This window comes from Misgurnus anguillicaudatus, chromosome 21, assembly GCF_027580225.2.
Source record: "Misgurnus anguillicaudatus chromosome 21, ASM2758022v2, whole genome shotgun sequence".
Classification (NCBI taxonomy): Eukaryota; Metazoa; Chordata; class Actinopteri; order Cypriniformes; family Cobitidae; genus Misgurnus; species Misgurnus anguillicaudatus.
In genome coordinates, this window is record NC_073357.2 from 55,004,081 (window position 1) to 55,022,500 (window position 18,420).

The 18,420-nt window shown below is 35.3% G+C and overlaps 1 protein-coding gene across 12 annotated transcripts in view; it reads right to left on the reverse strand.

Annotated features, from left to right (window-relative positions):
• The window catches only part of mical2a (microtubule associated monooxygenase, calponin and LIM domain containing 2a), an 82,158-nt gene that overhangs the window by 8,528 nt on the left and 55,210 nt on the right, over positions 1–18,420 (reverse strand). For 2 of the 12 annotated variants that reach the window (XM_055213980.2, XM_055213974.2), the window contains exons 14-23: positions 18,081–18,190; positions 16,930–17,001; positions 16,712–16,849; positions 16,399–16,515; positions 12,890–13,129; positions 10,123–10,230; positions 7,286–7,384; positions 4,564–4,744; positions 825–901; positions 660–738 (exon numbers count right to left, since the gene is read on the reverse strand). In XM_055213980.2, the coding sequence (XP_055069955.2) occupies positions 660–738; positions 825–901; positions 4,564–4,744; positions 7,286–7,384; positions 10,123–10,230; positions 12,890–13,129; positions 16,399–16,515; positions 16,712–16,849; positions 16,930–17,001; positions 18,081–18,190 (1,221 nt within the window). Of the gene's footprint in view, positions 1–71; positions 739–824; positions 902–4,563; positions 4,745–7,285; positions 7,385–10,122; positions 10,231–12,889; positions 13,210–16,398; positions 16,516–16,711; positions 16,850–16,929; positions 17,002–18,080; positions 18,191–18,420 lie in introns of those variants that run through there. The other 10 variants (XM_055213944.2, XM_055214005.2, XM_055213960.2 and 7 more) reach the window with 9 other exon arrangements.

Genomic DNA, 18,420 nt, shown 5'->3' on the forward strand with positions numbered 1-18,420 from the left:
TTTTACAAAAAAGACAAAAATACTAAGATTTTTTTGTTGAAAATCATTTTTTTGCAGTGTATCATTTAATATGTAAAAAGTTTATCTTTGGGGGGGGGGGGGGTTTGTGAGTTATATTAAAGTTTGAGGACCACTTCTCTAAACCAAGTTGTTTCACTCTCTGACAAAAGCAGGATATGAAAATTGATGTGTCGACAAGCTCAAACCTTTTGGTTCATTAAAAGTTTAACAGTTGTGCTACGTTCCCTTTTTAAGGTATGTAAATAGGTACAATTAGTTCCAGCCCCGTATATTTGGCATTGAATGCCAAGAGCATTGCTGTTTCCATGTTAACCCTTTAAAAGGCTTGAGTTTCTCTTACATTAACACCCACTGGCCCAAGTGCTGCTCCAGCCAGTGTTGTAAGGGGAGCAGATTGAGAGGTTCGGCCTCTCCGTACGTTTGGATCACCAGTTCATGCAACACCCCGAGCAGTGGCAGGCTCACGCTGAGCAGCTCATAGAGGAAAGCGTAATCCTCTGCATTGTCCCTTAAGTGCACCCCCGCCACACACAGTTTATCATGCGTCCAGTTAAACGCACGGCGAGGTGCAGAACACACAGTCTGAGTAACGTGCAGCGGCCAGCGCAGACCTTTCTTCAGCAACAAGGATAAAATACCTGGAGACTCGCTCTGGATATGATTCTCGTTCACTACTGGACTCCAGCTGGAGCTCTCGTGAACTCTGTCATCATTCGTCTGGGGAAAATAAGCAGAGAGGATGTAAGACATCCGTTTGCAAACAGCCATTTTATATTTATAAGAGAAATAAATTGTGTTATTACTGTATGTAGGTTCTGTGTTCTGCCGTTTTTCACCAAGGACTTCCGCTGAGCAAAGTGGAGTTTGCAATACAACTTTCCTAAGTGAGAAAAAGATGAGAAAATGTTAATGCATTTTTATCAGGCTCTTATGTTTAGGTTCAGTAATTTCACTTTTATCAGTGGCGGCCGGTGACTTCTTTTTTCGAGGGCGCTCGATGCGAAGTTCGTCACAACATGTATGTTTTTTCTGCGCGTCGAGTGATCCTATGTGCATCGTGTCAGATACTCGCATAATCTCATGCGTAATCAGAGTTTACTGTTAAGGGAGTGTCTTGCTTGTATTTTGTAAGCGTGATTGTCTCTTTTATCATAAACGGTTTTGACGCGTGTGCAGCAGGCACTTATTTTGACAAAACACGTGATGCACATGGTTCACATGGCGCAACAAACACATATTTTAAAAAGGTAAGCAACACGACATTTCGAACACTTATTTTAAATTAGCGCCCCTCGGACAGGGGCGCTGCTAAGGATCTTGGGCCCCATGAAAAGAATCTTGACAGGGCCCCCAACACAGCTGAGACTTTTTTCATATTAATTTACATAAAATCATGCGCTTTTATGGTATTTTGACTACCAATGGGGTGAGAAAATTTTACTTGAATTAAGTGTTTACCCCATTGGCAGATCATTTTGCTTGTTTTAAGGACAATTTCACTTGAATTGTATATTAATTTGTCTTAAAAACTAGACTTATCTACTTAGGTCATTTTGCTCATCAAGAAAAAGCACCTAAATTTAAGAATTTTTTGATATTTCTACTGAAAACAAGACAAAAATACTAAGTAAGAAAGTCTTTTTTTTTGCAGTGTTGAACGTTTAACTAAAACTGTGTATTGTTATTTTTTTCCAGCGTTTTCTTGACCTAACATGGGGAGAAAATTGAGTTCCCTTATCATGGACTTTTAACACTAGAATGGGCATCAGCAGTCATTTTCACCGCAACATTTAAACTTACGCATTGCAAAAAATGATTTTCAAGAAAAAAAATTCCTAGCATTCTTTTCTTGTTTTCAGTAAAAATATCCAAAAACTTTAAATTAAGACTTAAATATTACATTTAAGTGATTTTGTGCATAAAACAAGCAAAAAAATCTGCCAATGGGGTAAGCAAATTTTTCTTGAATTTTTCTTGAATTTAGTGTTTAAGATTTTTTTGCTTACACCATTGGCAGAATTTTTTGCTTGTTTTATGCACAAAATCAATAAAATTTTATATTTTTGGTCTAAAAACTAGACTTTTTTCTTGGGTCGTTTTGCTCATCAAGAAAAAGCATCTTTATTTAAGAAATTTTAAATATTTTTACTGAAAACAAGACAAAAATACTAAGATTTTTTTTCTTGAAAATCATTTTTTGCAGTGTGGTAATTATCTTTAACACTAGAACGAACAAGGCGTCATTTTGACCGTTTTGAAATTTGCACAGTCAATAACTTTGTCTAAATAAATCATAAAGCCTTGCTGCTCCCCGACTTTTTCTAAAACTACACGAATTTTCATTCAAACTAGTTTAAATATATATTGTGTGAATAAAAACAGAAATATAATCATTTCTATCTATAACGTATCTATAACAGGCAGTCATTTTGCGCTGTTTAAATTGAGTTTTGCTGATTCGGTCTGAATTAGACAATGTGAAAGTATTACAACTCCATATCATCTTCAAGAGATGCACTGAAACCTCACAAACAGCTGATAGTAGTTTGTACAGTAGCTGCACCCTGCTCTATCGAAACGTGCTTACTTGTCGAAAAATGCTACCGTAGAGACTTGGGGCCTCATGTACAAAGGTGCCTGGATTATACAATTTGGGAGGACCGAACCATTTTATGATAATTGAGAGGGGGGAAAGGGGCCCACGGACATTTGTGTTTCCTAAACAAATAAAAAAGTTTGATACCAGGAAACAGCAAATAGAATAATTTAAAGTTAATAATTTTTACTATTACATTTTTTTAGCACCACAATTTTGGGGGCTTCTCTGGGCCCCCTCTTACTCGTGGGCCCCGAGAATTGTCATTGTTTACCCCCCCCTTTACAGCACCCCTGCCCTCGGATGAGCAATCACGAGCCGCCACTGCCTTTTATGGCAATGAAAGGTTATTGAAATGTCACTTTACTAATTTCATGGTATTTAACAAATTTATTTCACTGCAAAACCCTCTAAGTAAAAGTCTTCAGTCACTCATCACTGTCCTTTCTGTATAAAAGTAAAAGGCTGAAAAATTTTGTCAATATCCTAATAAAATCAGTAAACTTCCTTTAACCGGGTAAAAACTCTTGCAGCTGGACGATTAAAATTTGCGTACGCACACTGCAAAAAATAACTTTCTTACTTAGTATTTTTGTCTTGTTTTCAGTATTTTCTTGATGAGCAAAATGATCTAGGAAAATAAGTCTAGTTTTTAGACAAAAAATATAAACTAGTAAAAGTAAATTAGTGCTTAAAACAAGTAAAAAAAATCTGCCAATGGAATACGAAAAATTTCTTAAAATAAGTTAACTTTTTTCATAAACACTTTGAAAATTTTTCTCATTCCATTGGCAGATTTTTTTGCTTGTTTAAGCAAAAATTCACTTAATTTTATTCATTTTTTATTTTCCTAGGTCATTTTGCTCATTAAGAAATACATCCTAATTTAAGAATTTTTAGTATTTTTGTCTTGTTTTCAGTAAAAATATCTAAGTAAGAAAGTCATTTTTGCAGTGCGTGGCGTCTTCCGTGCACATGAAGGACTTTGCTGAAAAACCAGTGTTGCGTTTAACAGATTCTGCCAACAAATGGGTATTTCTGAATAGCCGGATACCAAAATTAAGCCAATTTAAAGAAAAAGTATTTGATGAATGTGTGCCGAGAGGATTCAGTCTTTATCATTATCTAATTTTCTTGATGAGCAAAATGACCAATAAGAAACCTAGTTTTTTGAAAAAAAAAAAAAAAATAGTGAATCTGTGCTTAAAACAAGCAAAAAAATCTCACAATGGGGTAAAAAACTTTTTGTTTTAACACTTAATTTAAGAAAAATCAAATAAAAAATGTCTTTCTTAGATTGTTTTTGCTTGTTTTAAGCACAAATTCACTTAAATAATATTTTTTGTCTAAAAACTAAACTTATTTTCTTAGGTCATTTTGCTCATCAAGAAAATGCATGTTGATTTGAGAATTGTTTGACAATTGTACTAAAAAACAAGACTAAAACACTAAGCACACTGCAAAAAATTATTTTTAAGAAAAAAAATCTTAGTATTTTTGTCTTGCTTTCAGTAGAAATATCTAACAATTGTTAAATTAAGATGCTTTTTGTTGATGAGCAAAACGACCCAAGAAAATAAGTCTAGTTTTTAGACCAAAAATATCAAATTTAAGTGACTAAAAACTAGACTTGTTTTCATTTTTGTGTGAACTATCTCCCTTTAAAGAGCAGTATCATGGACAGGGTTTAGTTTTATCCAGGACTAGGCCTTATAGTTATATTAGGACATTTAAGTAATTTTTACAAACAAACGTAACAAAAACAATACTGGTGAGCATCTTGATACAAAACAATGGCACTGATATATGTTAAGATATATCAGTACAAAGTGTTTTTAAATAGAGTTCAAAATGCATTTAAGACTGGGACTAGGATAAGCCCTGTCAGGGAAGTCAATTAACCCTTAATAAGACACATTACGGGTTACAGGTGACTTGTAGATTACCTTTTTCAGAGTCAAATGAATGTCCACCTTGGCACAGCGGAGCTCTGCAGGTATCACAGCGAAAGCATTCTCTGTGAAAGTGAAAACCCTCCGCACTCAGTCTCTCCACCGCAAACACACGTTTACTGCAGGCGTGACACACATCGCCAAAACTCTGAGGAAACTCCCTCCTGAAGGACGGCTGGGAAAGAAAGAGAAATTTTGGTAAGACTGAAGCATGCTGTGGGAGTGAAAGAGTAATGGTGGATCCAGCTTGCTCGGCCTGTGCATGTGCAGGTCAAACCCTGAGAATAATATTCACATTGACTGGGTCAATACAGTGGTGGTCCTGCTGAAAAAGTTGTGAAAACATAGAAACGTGAGAAACAAAAGATGGAAGTGACAGTCAAATGCAGATTCTTTCAGATCTTCTACCAAAACTCACAAAGTTGTCCTCATTTTGGGATTAATGACCTCAAAACATAAATAGAAGAAAAGTTATTCAAGTTTGAATAATGTGTGTCCGGCATGTGTCCTCTTAAACTTAAGAGGGCTATAATACCTCACAAAAGCAAAGTGCAGTAACTATGCAAACACTGAAACTGAGAAAAATGACACCAGCCAGTCAAACATTTTCAAACTCGTTTCTCTGAAATGTGACAAAATTGAACAAGGAGAATTTGTCACAATACATAACAGATGTTACAATAGCCATTTCAAGCCTTAACTCAATATTGAGGAAATGTGTAGTAAATCTGCGCTTTGCCTTTATAGGGGTGGAAAATGATCACGAAAAACGAAATCATGCCTGTTTTGGCATAAAATAAATGTAATATTACTGTAATTATATGAAAAGAGAAGTATGGCATAACCCCTTATATATATCTCAACCCTACTTCAAGGCATTTTGTGGTATAGTCACAAAACATTTGATTCATTCATTCGTGTACATGATAAGATTTTCCGCCTTTTTCATGTCTCTGAACACAAATGCCATGTGCCACTCAGCACGCACTTCCATAAATAGCCTTTCATGCCCCGAGCACGACGTTTTTTTTTTTGTCATTTTATTTATTGCTTTTTCCTTTTTTTCTATTTTTAAACTATTTTTGCTTGGGGTTAGATTTGGGGTTTGGGTTAGGATGTAATTTTATGTACTGGTTTCTAGATGTTCTTCTTCCGATTTTTTAACTATTTTCACTTGCGTTTGAGGTTAGAGCTGGGGTTTGGGTTAGGATGTTTGAAATGTAACAGAAAGTCTTTCAAAACCCAGCCCCAGGCAACAATGGTAAAAAATAATAAAAAAATAAGAATATAGACAATAAATAAAATGACAAGAAAAAGAACGCCGTGCTACTGACACGAAAAACTATTTATAGAAATTTGTGCTGAGTGACACTAAAAAAGACATTCGTGCTCAATGACACGAAAAAAGCAGAAAATTGTGTCCATGAATTCGAATAAATAAATAAAATGTTTTAGTGACTATACCACAACTTGAGTATATATAAAGAGTTTGGTTCCAAAACGCAATAAATCCATTTGACTAATTTCGGTAAAAACGTGTTTTCTATAAGATAAAAGATATGACAAGATAAAAAACACTATTTTCTGTTACAAACTTTCACGTAGCATCTTTGGTTATAATAACATTAAAATTTCAAATCCATAATTTAATTTTTAAAAGATTTATTATAAAAACGGATTCTTTTTTTCCGCAAAATGCATAATTTTTTTTAAATGCTATAAATCTTCCGAATCAATATACAAATGTGCATTTATCTTTGCCATGTTATATTTCATTTAGTTGACTAGTGGTATACGCTGATGAAAAAACATTAATGGCATTAATCAAAACACTTTGTCATATTAAGAACACTGTCATTGCTGCTCATATACTGGGAATGTTGTCGCTGTACTTTTTTGACAGTGATCAGCTGTAAAATGCTTTGGTCCTGCTCGAATTTCGTTGACTTCAAGTAAAGTAATGTAAAGTTTTTTATAAGATCCCCTGGGGTCAATGTGTTAGCATGACAGAAGCTTGATGCTGTCGGAAGAACAAGCAACAGCCGGCATTTTCCCGTTACGTTTCTTCCCCATTTTTTGAAAAAAACCACCACAGATTAATCAATGCCAACAAAAAGAATTATTTTGTTTTTGTTTGTTTGTTGATCACTAAGTACAAAGTAGATGAGGAAAACTAGAATTTCGTGTGTATTCAACGTACCGCCATTGTTGTTTACAATGCGTGGAATGGTGCGCTGGAGGAGTGGCGTTTATCGCGTTTTGGGAAAAAGCTAGAAAAGATGACAGAATAACATGACGAATATCAGGTTAAACGTAAAATTAAGAATTAACTTTTTTAATACTGACCAGATACAATACTGATTTTGTTTAAATGCCGTTTATCGCGTTTTGGAACCAAGATATTTATGTATGTATATATGTGTTTTTGTATGTATGTATGTATGTATGCATGTATATATATATATATATATATATATATATATATATATATATATATATATATATATATATATATATATATATATACATACATACATACATACATATGCACGCACGCATGCACACACACACACACACATACATATGTAGAGTATATGATTCAGTGAATACAACCAATAGACCACATGCATTTCCTATATGTATCCACCTTTGTGCTAGATGTATTTATATTTTTTTCTAATGGACCAGATCACTAAACAGCTGTCTAATGGCTTACCGAAGTGTCCGAGTCACTTGTCTTGGGTCTATGATCATTTGCATACAAAGCGACCAGGGTATCTGACCTGGCACCCAGAGGCACTTTTCCTACTGTACACTATCAGTTAATGGAAGAGCAGGAAAAGAAAGAGGAAGAAAGAAAATGAGACAGATATCATGCATGTAACATTCACAAAACCTTTTTGTTGTAATAAAGGTGTGTTAGGGTTAGGTGTAGTGGAAAAATGTCTATCATACTATAAAAAGGTGAGAAGGAAACAGACTGAAAGGTTATTCTTAGAAAACTTTTAGCACATGTATACATTATAGATATTTTAAGCAACAACAAAAAGGTTTGTTGACATCAGCAGGAACATGACTGTGATGTCTTAAAATACTGCCTACAAAGCCAGCGCAGAATATTTTGGAACACAACCCATAAAACGAGTGTTGTTAGTAAATAATCAGATGTTTCTTACAGTTTACGGTAACTTTGAACTGTTTGATGGGTGGAGCAAATGTCCAAACATCTGGCAAAAGAAGACAGGAATGCTTTCTCTGTATGTATGCCTACAACCAAACGTTTGCTATACCGCCACAATCTCATTACAAAACCGACCATGTGAAGAGAGACGGCCCATCAAAGAGAGATGCCGCAATGATCAGACCTTCTGCATATAACATGCCAACAGATCTAAAAATGTCTGAATACTGAGAGATAAACATCACTTCATTAACATGTTCATATAGCTGGGTGGGAGCTTTTGAAAAACCATTAAATAAAAGACTTTCTGTTTGTTTTTATGGAGCAAAAACTCTCCCCTACTATTAATTAATTTAATGGAAGTGAGCATGTACAAAAATTAATATTAAAACAAAACAAAAATGGAGCACTATAAAAAATGTATTTTGGTGTTTAACTCTGATATCTTGTTTGTGTAAAATCCAGAAACCTGTGACATACATTTAAATTTAGCCGTGAAGACATGTTACTTGCTCATTCATAGGAATGTTTTCAAAAGAAAAATATGCTCCAAGGGTTGGGTTCACAGAAATCACAAGGAGGACCAACATGCCCACACTATGATGACAGACGATGACAAAACCTAAAGCGTACATGAAGCCAAAGGAATGTATGCATTCACTCACAGCCATACACACACACATACAGTATGTTACTGTTATGAAACCTCTACATATCAATGTCATTGTATTACTTAACAACACATCAAACAAGTTAAAATTAACTACTTAACTTTCCCAACATAAAGAAAGATGCAGACTTTTCAAGTAAAATCACACCTGCGTGAACATAAGGGGAATTTACTTTATACATCAATTAAAAATGCCCTTAAAGGATTAGTCCAAAAATCTAGATAATTTACTTACCACCATGTCATCCAAAATGTTGATGTCTTTCTTTCTTCAGTCGAGAAGAAATTATGTTTTTTGAGGAAAACATTCCAGGATTTTTCTCATTTTAATGGACTTTAATGGACCCCAACACTTAATACGTAACTCAACACTTAACAGTTTTTTTCAACGAAGTTTCAATGGACTCTAAATGATCCCAAAGGGCGTAAGGGTCTTATCTAGCGAAACGATTGTCCTGTGATGCGCCAGCGCGACCTCACGCAATACGTCATCACGTCAAGAGGTCACGGATGACGTATGCAAAAAATACACCCCAGTGTTTACAAGTGTGGACAAAGAGGATCGCTCCGACGTTGTTGTATGACGAATGATACAAATTAATGTCTTTGTGTCAGTTTATTGTTTAAAACGGTCAGCAAATGTGCATTTCATATATGTAACACGTGACCTTTCTACGTCACTACGCAATTACGTGGAGGAATACGAGAAGTTGTGGTTTAAAAGTGCATATTTTTCTTACCAAAAATGACAATCGTTTTGCTAGATAAATCCCTTATTCCTCCTTTGGGATCGTTTAGAGTCCTTTGAAACTCCGTTGAAAAAAACTGTTAAGTGTAACGTGTTGGGGTCCATTAAAGTCCATTAAAATTAGAAAAATCCTGGAATGTCTTCCTCAAAAAACACAACTTCCTCTCGACCGAACAAAGAAAGACACCAACACCCCGGACGACATGGTGGTGAGCAAATTCTCCGGATTTTTTTAAGAAAATGGACTAATCCTTTAAGAACAGATGGCTAGAAGTCATTGCAGAATGACTCAGAAAGGGAAATTTTGGCTAAAAATAAGTGTTTGCAGATGCCACCTGATGCGATATTTGCTAACATCATGAACTTCACCTTTTAAATTGTGGCATAAGTGTCCAAGCACCTATAAGACCACTGTATAATCTCTTTATATTACTGCTATTACATTTAGTATAAATGCACAGTGGGTGAGTGTTTAAATCCTTTGTGGACATCTGGACTTTTGGTTTCCCCTATATGCAATAAGGAAGCCCAGATTTATTTGAGAGATTCATTTAAAAGCTGAGCAGCACAGGCGCCTTTACACAACCTAGACAGCCAAGTGAAAGTCAACAGTAGTTTCCGAATACGTTTTACTTTGCTTAATAAAAACATTCATTCCAACAGTACTGTCTAATGGTTTTTATTTCTGGGTAAGAGACACACAGATGTGAGTTATGCAAGTTTACTTTTAACATAAGACAGGTTGTTGGAAAGTACCGGACTACTGTGCCCTTATTTGACATACTGTACATCTGTTCTGGCAGACAGAATATTAACCAATTATGGAGAAGCGAGGAGTGCAGGGAGTTAATTATTTAGTATATGATGATATCTACAAAGACTGCAGGTGCATGTAATGATCGGTCAGTCGCAGGGCAAACAGCGCAGCAGCGTGCTGAGGAAAGCTGTATTCACCTGATGCTGAGAAGCAGCCTCAACCGAGAACAGAGCGCTCAGATGGACGCCTTTCTCCTTGATGTTTTTCCTATGAAACTCTCTGGCATTTTGAGTCTGGGCTTTTCTCTGAGTGTGGACGTGAGACAGGACAGAAACAGCAGGAAGGAAATGACAAAGAATAAAGGCAGAGGCAGAAAATCTGATGTTAGATTGGCACCCATACCTGTCCACCACCAATACAGACAAATCTGACATTACCCACTTAACATGTCACTCTGGACCACAAAACCGGTCATAAGGGGCAATTTTCTGAAATTTAGATTTATATATCATCTGAAAGCCTAATACATAAGCTTTCCATTTATGTATTTTAGGATAGGACATTATGGCCAAGATACAACTGTTTGAAAATCAAGAATGTGAGGGTGCAAAAAATCAAAATATTGAAAAAAAATCACCTTTAAAGGTGCAGTGTGTAATTTTTAGAAGGGTCTCTTGACATAAATGCTAAATAATATACAAAACTATATTATTAGGGGTGTATTAAGAACCATAATGTGTTTGTTACCTTAGAATGAGACGTTTTTATCTACATACACCGAGGGTCCCCCTTACATGGAAGTCGCCATTTTGGGCTGCCATGTTTCTACAGAAGCCCTTAACGGACAAACTTTTTTGACTAAGTTGTCTCCGACGATGACATGTTTGTCCGGTGGTGGCTACCGTAGCTCCTCTATGTGTTTCAAAAGCGAGGGGTGAGCAGTGGACTGAGCCGTTGGTTGGAATTCACCACCTCACCACTAGATGCCGTTAAAATGTACACACTGCACCTTTAAAGTTGTCCAAATAATGTCCTAATGATGAATACATTTTTGATATAGTTACAATAGGAAATTTACAAAATATCTTCATCTTTTAACTCAATCGCTGCCAGTCTTTTTTTGAAAAGTTGCCAACCAGCATTTTTTGTGATTTTCACAAAAGCTTTGCCCTTCAGGAAAAAAATTATTCTAAAAATAAATAAGTTTACATATATACAATCCAGTACCAAGAAATTACGTACCTATAGTCATGTAATTTTGTGAGTCTTTTCCGTGACACTGATACGTTTTTCCGCCTTTTTGCGTGAACATGTCACGTATTTCTGTTTACGTGCCATTGTCACGTATTGGTTACTCAACTGTTTTGTCCTATTTTCTTACCATTGTCACTTGGGTTTAGGGTTAGATTTACATAAAATGACATCCTTACCCAAACCCAACTCTAACCCTAATGCCAGGCGACAATGGTTTAAAAATCATAAAAAATAAATCATGAAAAAAGGTATAATAAACCAATACTTAAAGTGACATCCTAACGCAAACATCAAATCTAACCCTAAACCGAAGCGTCAATAGTTTGAAAATAGGACAAAACAGTTGAGTAACAAATACGTGACAGTGACACACACGTGAACAGAAATACATGACATGTCCACGCAGAAAGGCGGAAAAACGCGCCGGCGCCACGGAAAAGACCCACAAAACCACGCGAATATAGGTACGTAACTTCGTGATAAAGGTTTGAAATATATCAAATGAAAGAACAGACCCTCTGCTTTCAAACAAACAATAAACAAACAAACAAAACGGGGGAAAAAAAACGTTTCGTCCTAGCTTTATTTTTTTCTCTTTTTATAAACTCTTTTTTCTTCTTTTTTTTTTAGCAAAAAGCTGAAATAATTGCATGTTTGTTATATAATTTAGTTAGAAATCAGATTCAGAACGATTATCAAAACATACACAGAGTGTAAAATTAAGAAATACATTTTTTCTTAATTTTTTTATAAATTGGGTAAGCATTATCTAGTGAATAATTTTTCAATGGCGGGGAATGAGTAAAAAATATAATAATTTTTTAGTTAAAAAATGTATAATTTTGACCCATACAATGTACTGTTGGCTATTGCTACAAATATACACGTGCGACTTATGACTGGTTTTGTAGTCCATGGTCACATATAATTATAGTAATTTAATTTTGATATGTACTTATTTTGACATGAAAATGCCAAGAAAAGGAAGGGGGATATGAAGAAGAAAAGAAAGAGAATGATGAAGTGGACAAAGAAAGAGAAAAGAGAGGAAAGAAAAATGACTTTAGGGAAGATAGGAGAGGGAAGATGATACAATATAAGCAAAAGACAAAATACACGATTAAGAGATAGAAAAGAAAGAGGAAGAGGAAGAAAAGAAAAGAAAAAGAAAGGGTACACTGCAAAAAATGATTCTCAAGAAAAAAATTCGTAGTATTTTTGTCGTGTTTTCAGTAAAAATATCAACAAAAAAAAAGAAAATAAGTCTAGTTTTTAGACCAAAAATATCAAATATAAGTGATTTTGTTATATTAAATTTGATATTTTTGGTCTAAAAACTAGACTTATTTTCTTGGGTCGTTTTGCTCATCAAGAAAAAACATCTTAATTTAAGAATTTTAAGATATTTTTACTGAAAACAAGACAAAAATACTAAGATTTTTTTCTTGAAAATCATTTTTTGCAGTGTATGTAAGAAGAAATAAAACAGAATAAGGAAGATGAAGAATATAAAGACAATGTAGAAGAACAGAAAGAAATGTAAGAGGAAGATTAGAAGAAGGGAACGAGGAAGAAACAAGAAAGAGAATGGGGAAGAGAAAGACAGAAAAAAACTGGGGAAGATGAAGAAAAAGAACCTTTTGATGAGAGGAAGAGATAGAATAGAATAAGTAAGAGGAAGAAAAGTGATGAGGATGGGTTTGTGATCACCTGACTGATCTTATCGTCCACCTTTTGGAGGCGCTGAAGCATTGCAGTCATGGCCAGCACTGCTGAATGTCGAGCCGCTGCACATCCAGACCCTGAACTTTCTGTGATCTCTGTCTCTGACTGACTGTGTGAATATGTGTGAATCACTTTCCTCTGTGAGTTTACAGGACTGGAATGAAGTGAAGGGAAGAGAGGGACTGACTGCACCTCGTTGTGTTGTACACAGGTAACAGATGATGACTGTGAAGACACAGCAGATGTGGACGTTGCTGGATGTCTCTCTGTTAACACTCTCAGTTTGTCTCTATAGTGTTTGGGGGCTGAGAATACAATCATTTACCATAGGCTTTGTAATGGTTAAAGCCACAATATGTAATATTTTATGTAGTTGAGTACTTGCATTATCTCAAAAGTTCCCAAGGATTTGTAAATCCAGAGAAATTCCTGTTTTAAAAAATGACTTTTCCCTTGTCATTGTTGCATATCAGTGAAGTAATATCCGCGCTATCCACTTGTAGAAACTATGGCTGTGTCCGAAATTCTCATTTACTATTCCCTACATTTGTCCACTAATATAGTTCACTCGAAGGAGTGAATTACAATGAGGGAGTGAATTTCGGACACTTGTGCAAGAGATTCGTCATAAACCCTTACACATGTGTGACTTTATGGATTATACACTTTTGATAGTTCTTGTTGTCTCCTGTTGTATCATAGGAAATAGTGATTGAGCGAGTGTACAGCGAATGTACCCACAAAGTCAGAGTGCATTGTGAGTATAAAGTAGTGAGTGAATGTAGGAAATGAAGTTGTTCACTCAGGTTTCAGACACCACTACAAAATGGTGGACGCCAAATATAGTGCACTATATAGGAGATAGGGAGCAGTTTCTGTTTTGGATGAACTACAGTGATGGACACTGAAATTTTGACAATGGGTCGTGTCTTGACTTTTTGACTCGTTTAGAAGCGTCTCTTGACTGCTTCAGAACGGAAGTCCAGGGCCATGCACAAACATGTCATTAAAACAACACTTAACGTTCATTTTCAAAACTGTGCTACTTACCGAGTGGTTCGTGGTGTTCGTTAATGATAAAAAACAAATATATCGGCGCAATGTATGATTTCAATCCCTGTTATTTGCTATAGTGGAACTATTTTTTCAGATACCTCACAACCGCGTATATACTTCCGCTCTATATTTGAGTCTGAAGCGTTAGCACACTCCCAACCACTTGATGGCGACAACCACTTTGCCGTACAAGGACGCTGAACGGAACTCGGTGTCTAGCGTCAAAGAGTATAGAAGTACAAGAGGCGAAACTCTGATGCGTTTTTGGCAACAGTCACTAGGTGGCGCTTCAGTAGCGCGGCCGCCATTTTGGAATGAAAATTCTCACAGCCAATTCATTCTCAGCGAATGTCACAGCCAAATCAGAAGCGCAATAGTAAGTTTCTTAAATTCATTTTTTTGTGGAATCAATTGTGGAGTCGCTCTCATTCCAAAATGGCGGATTCGTAGGGCTGTTGCTGGGCGCTGGTGTAACAATGGAACGTTCTATTGAATTTCACTTCTTGTCAGTATAAGTTCTTTGCTAGCGTATAGACATTCACAATCAAGGTGAACTTCAAAGCTAAGGCTGGTCACTGAGCCATTAAATTTGGGAAATATTTCTTCTGAGATAAACCGAGCAAAAAAACTACAACCACATGTAAACAGACCCCTTTTCCGTTTCTGGCGGCGGAGTGATATATCAGCGAGCAATGAGTCTTCCAAGAGAAGTCAATGGAATTTTACAAAATGCCAAATAAAACACGACAGAAACTGTATTTCGCTACACAACTTGTTTTTAATCATCAACGAACACCACAAACCACTCGGTGAGTAGCACAGTTTTGAAAATGAACGTTAAGTGTTGTTTTAATGACAGGTTGTGCATGGCCATTGACTTCCATTCTGAAACAGCCAAGAGACGCTTCGAAACGAGTCAAAAAGCCAAGACACGACCCATTGTCAAAATTTTTGTGTCCATCACTGTAGTTCATCCAAAACAAACCAGAAATGAGACTCAAAGTGTTAAATACCGGAATTATCCTTTGATTGATGAGATAACGCGTCAATGCCAGGGAAAGAGTTCGCCTTTATTTTGTTTTGAAAATGCGACCTCTAGTGGTAAAATACATATTGTGCCTTTAAGTACATCCAGTTGGTTGTTATCGCAAAATAAACCCAGATGGGGTGATCAATACCTCAACAATAAGCAAACATAACTGGATTTAAAATATATTATGAATTAATCTTTAACAAAATTTAAACTTGGTATGAGAAAAGAGACAGCAGGATGATAATAAGACTTTGGAAGATATAAGACTTGAATTGACACGAATGACCAGAATCAGAATCGAGTATTACAGAGCTGTGTAATAATAAGTGTGTGAAGTATTGTGATGGTACCATGGTACAATAAATGTTTTAGAGGATAACACCAGTACTTTGTTATATGGGTCAATGACATGACGTTAATTATTTTTTGTTCATATGGTTCAATTAAATGTAAAGGGTTAAAATTTGAAAATAAATTTGCAGATTACTTGCATACATTCTCTTTGAGGACCAAGTCTAAAATTTCTGGTTTTATTTAATTTTGAAAGAATATTTGGGGGATGATTGCAAAAATGTCAATGTGGTGTAACCGGTCTGTGTCAATTGGTGTTTGACCAAAACTAGTTTTTTTTTAATGGAAATATAAATTTATTTATAAAAAAGTGGAATAAAATATAGTCATCTAGCTTAGTGTAATATGATTTTTTTTACATACATTTTTACATAATTTGTCAAAGATTATTTATTAAAAGAGAGCTGTTATCAGCATATGTCAGGACATATATTACAAAAACACATTAAAATTTACATTTAAAATTAACTAATAAAATGATATTTATTATTTTTTTGGTGATTACACTTACATGCCATCAAAGTGGATAAAATATTTAATATTTCTCATTCTTTGGCGCAATTGACGGTTACACCATTTGACATTTTCAGGTCCATTCAGTCTTAACTTTCATAAAAATTGTGCAAATGTAATTTTTTTATTGCATAATATCAACATAGATACACTATGTGCATTGAAATATACCTGATGCATGCTTTTAAAAAAAATTGGTAAAAAGATTTTTGAATTTCTCATCCTGCCAAACCGTTTTTGTCACTGACCCATATACTATGACACTGAATAATAACCTACACAGGTTATTAAGTCACATAATCACATGCTATGGAATTTACTGTACTTCAAAGACTACCGTGGTATTACTATAGTACACCTTCACAAAATATGTCAATAGTAATTTTATGGTATGGAAACCCCTTAATTAGGTGGTTAACTATTTAACTACTGTAAGTAAATAATTAATAGACCCTAGTACAGTGGGTTACATGACAACTTATACAATGGTCTTTATCTATATCTGGTGTTTGCTTGTATAAACTGATTTTAGGGGTTATACCTGTTTTTTAGGTGGTGGAGGTGGTGCAACTTTCTTCTTGATAATGTTAAAGTGAGGTTTGTCAATCATATTAAGGAATGGAGGTCTTGAAGGCCTCTCATCATCATTAGACTCAGACTGAGATCATTACATCAGGAGCAGAGAAATGTAGACAGTGTGAGCAGGACAGGTGGAAGAAAAAAGAAAGAAAGAAGAGATTATCAGAGCAAGTAAATGAAAAATAAATATATGAAAGGTTGAAAAGGTTTAATCCACCATTACGGTAAATCTTCAACAATCCATCACTGACAACTTGAGTTGGTGTAGTTTTTACCTGCCTACGAAGAGAGCAACTTCCAGCGTTGTTATCGAACTTTGCCCGTAGCTGATCGGCCATAAACTTGACCTTGTTTTCTTTCAGCACCCGCCCCTCATTTGCCACAGAAGAACTGTGATTGGAGGGCTTGGTTGTCTGATAGTGAAACAGACCAATCAAAATTCAGTTCTGGTGTAATGAGTTTTAATCTGCACTTGTGGGTCCGCAATACTCACCTCTTCAAGGAAATCAAATGTCCGTCTTCTCTTGAATACGGCATCGCTGCTTAGTTCAACCTTTTCATCGTTCTATAAAAGAAAGATGATTTTAGAAATAAATTTTACTTTAATAAAGAACATGTTTTTTTATAAACAATGCAATGTACAGCCCAGTCTCACAAAATTTCGTTATATAGTCACGTACATTTTTTATTCTTTTTTGTGATATTATCACGAATGTTTTTTCGTGATTGTTCCTTTCGACGAATTCCTGTTTTCGTGAGATTATCACGTATTGGTTACTCAACTGTTTAGTCCTATTTTCTTACCATTTTCGCTTCGGTTTAGGGTTAGATTTACATAAAATGACATCCCTACCCAAACCCAACTCTAACCCTAACGCCAGGCGACATATAAAAAAATAAATCAGAAAATTGTATAAACTAGGGATGCACCGATATAATTTTTGGGCCGATACCGATATAAACAGACAACTTCTGGCCGATACCGATATTAAACACTTGTATACAATACTATATAGTTGGTCTATTAGCTAGTTTATTTCTGCATCAAATTATTTTTACTGAACATGGATTGGATCTAATTAACATTCAACTGATCAACATAATAAGAGAGGCACAAATTAAGCTAAAACAAATATAATAAGACAGCATGACAACCTTCAAAGGTGGTTTTTGCTATTCAGCATTTATTTTATTAACAACATAACTCATTTTTTACATGTAATCGATTTCTTTATGCAGTTAATTAATAAACAATAGGTATCGGCCTTTCTCGTGCTATTGCCGATATGCCGATGGTTTCAAATTCATCAAAAATCGGCCGATGAATATCGGCGACCGATACATCGGTGCATCACTAGTATAAACCAATACATAAAGTGACATTGTAATGCAAGCAACAAATCTAACCCTAAACCGAAGCGACAATGGCCCGAAAGTAGGAAAAAGCAGCCGAGCAACCCAACACGTGACAATCACACGAAAACAGGAACTCGCCACACAATCACGAAAAAACGCGGAAACTCGCGACAACATCTCGAAAAAAATCACGCGACTATATATTACAAAACCTTGTGAGACTGGGTAGCAATGTAAAGTGCATTAAACCGTCCAGAGGTGCTTTAAATAAATTCAACTATTGTGTACCTTGGGTATGCGTTTGCGAGGCACCAAATTCAGTGACTTGTAAACAGGTCTAGGAGAACTTGAACTCGGTGGACATTTCTCAGTATTTGCATCTCCCTCGTGCTTTGTATCTACAATAAAGCACATGACAAAAAGATTTGCATGTCATTTTCAAAAAACAACTAAATGAAACAAGTATCTCGTACATAAATGCATTCCATAAAAGATGGCTTGATTAAAATCAAGAAAGCTTTTTAAAAAGATCTATAAATGAAATGGAAAAAATATGCATTCAATTCCTTTATCGTCAAACAAATCTGTCTTTATTTGTTGTTTATCATACTCATGCATTTTCCTAGAA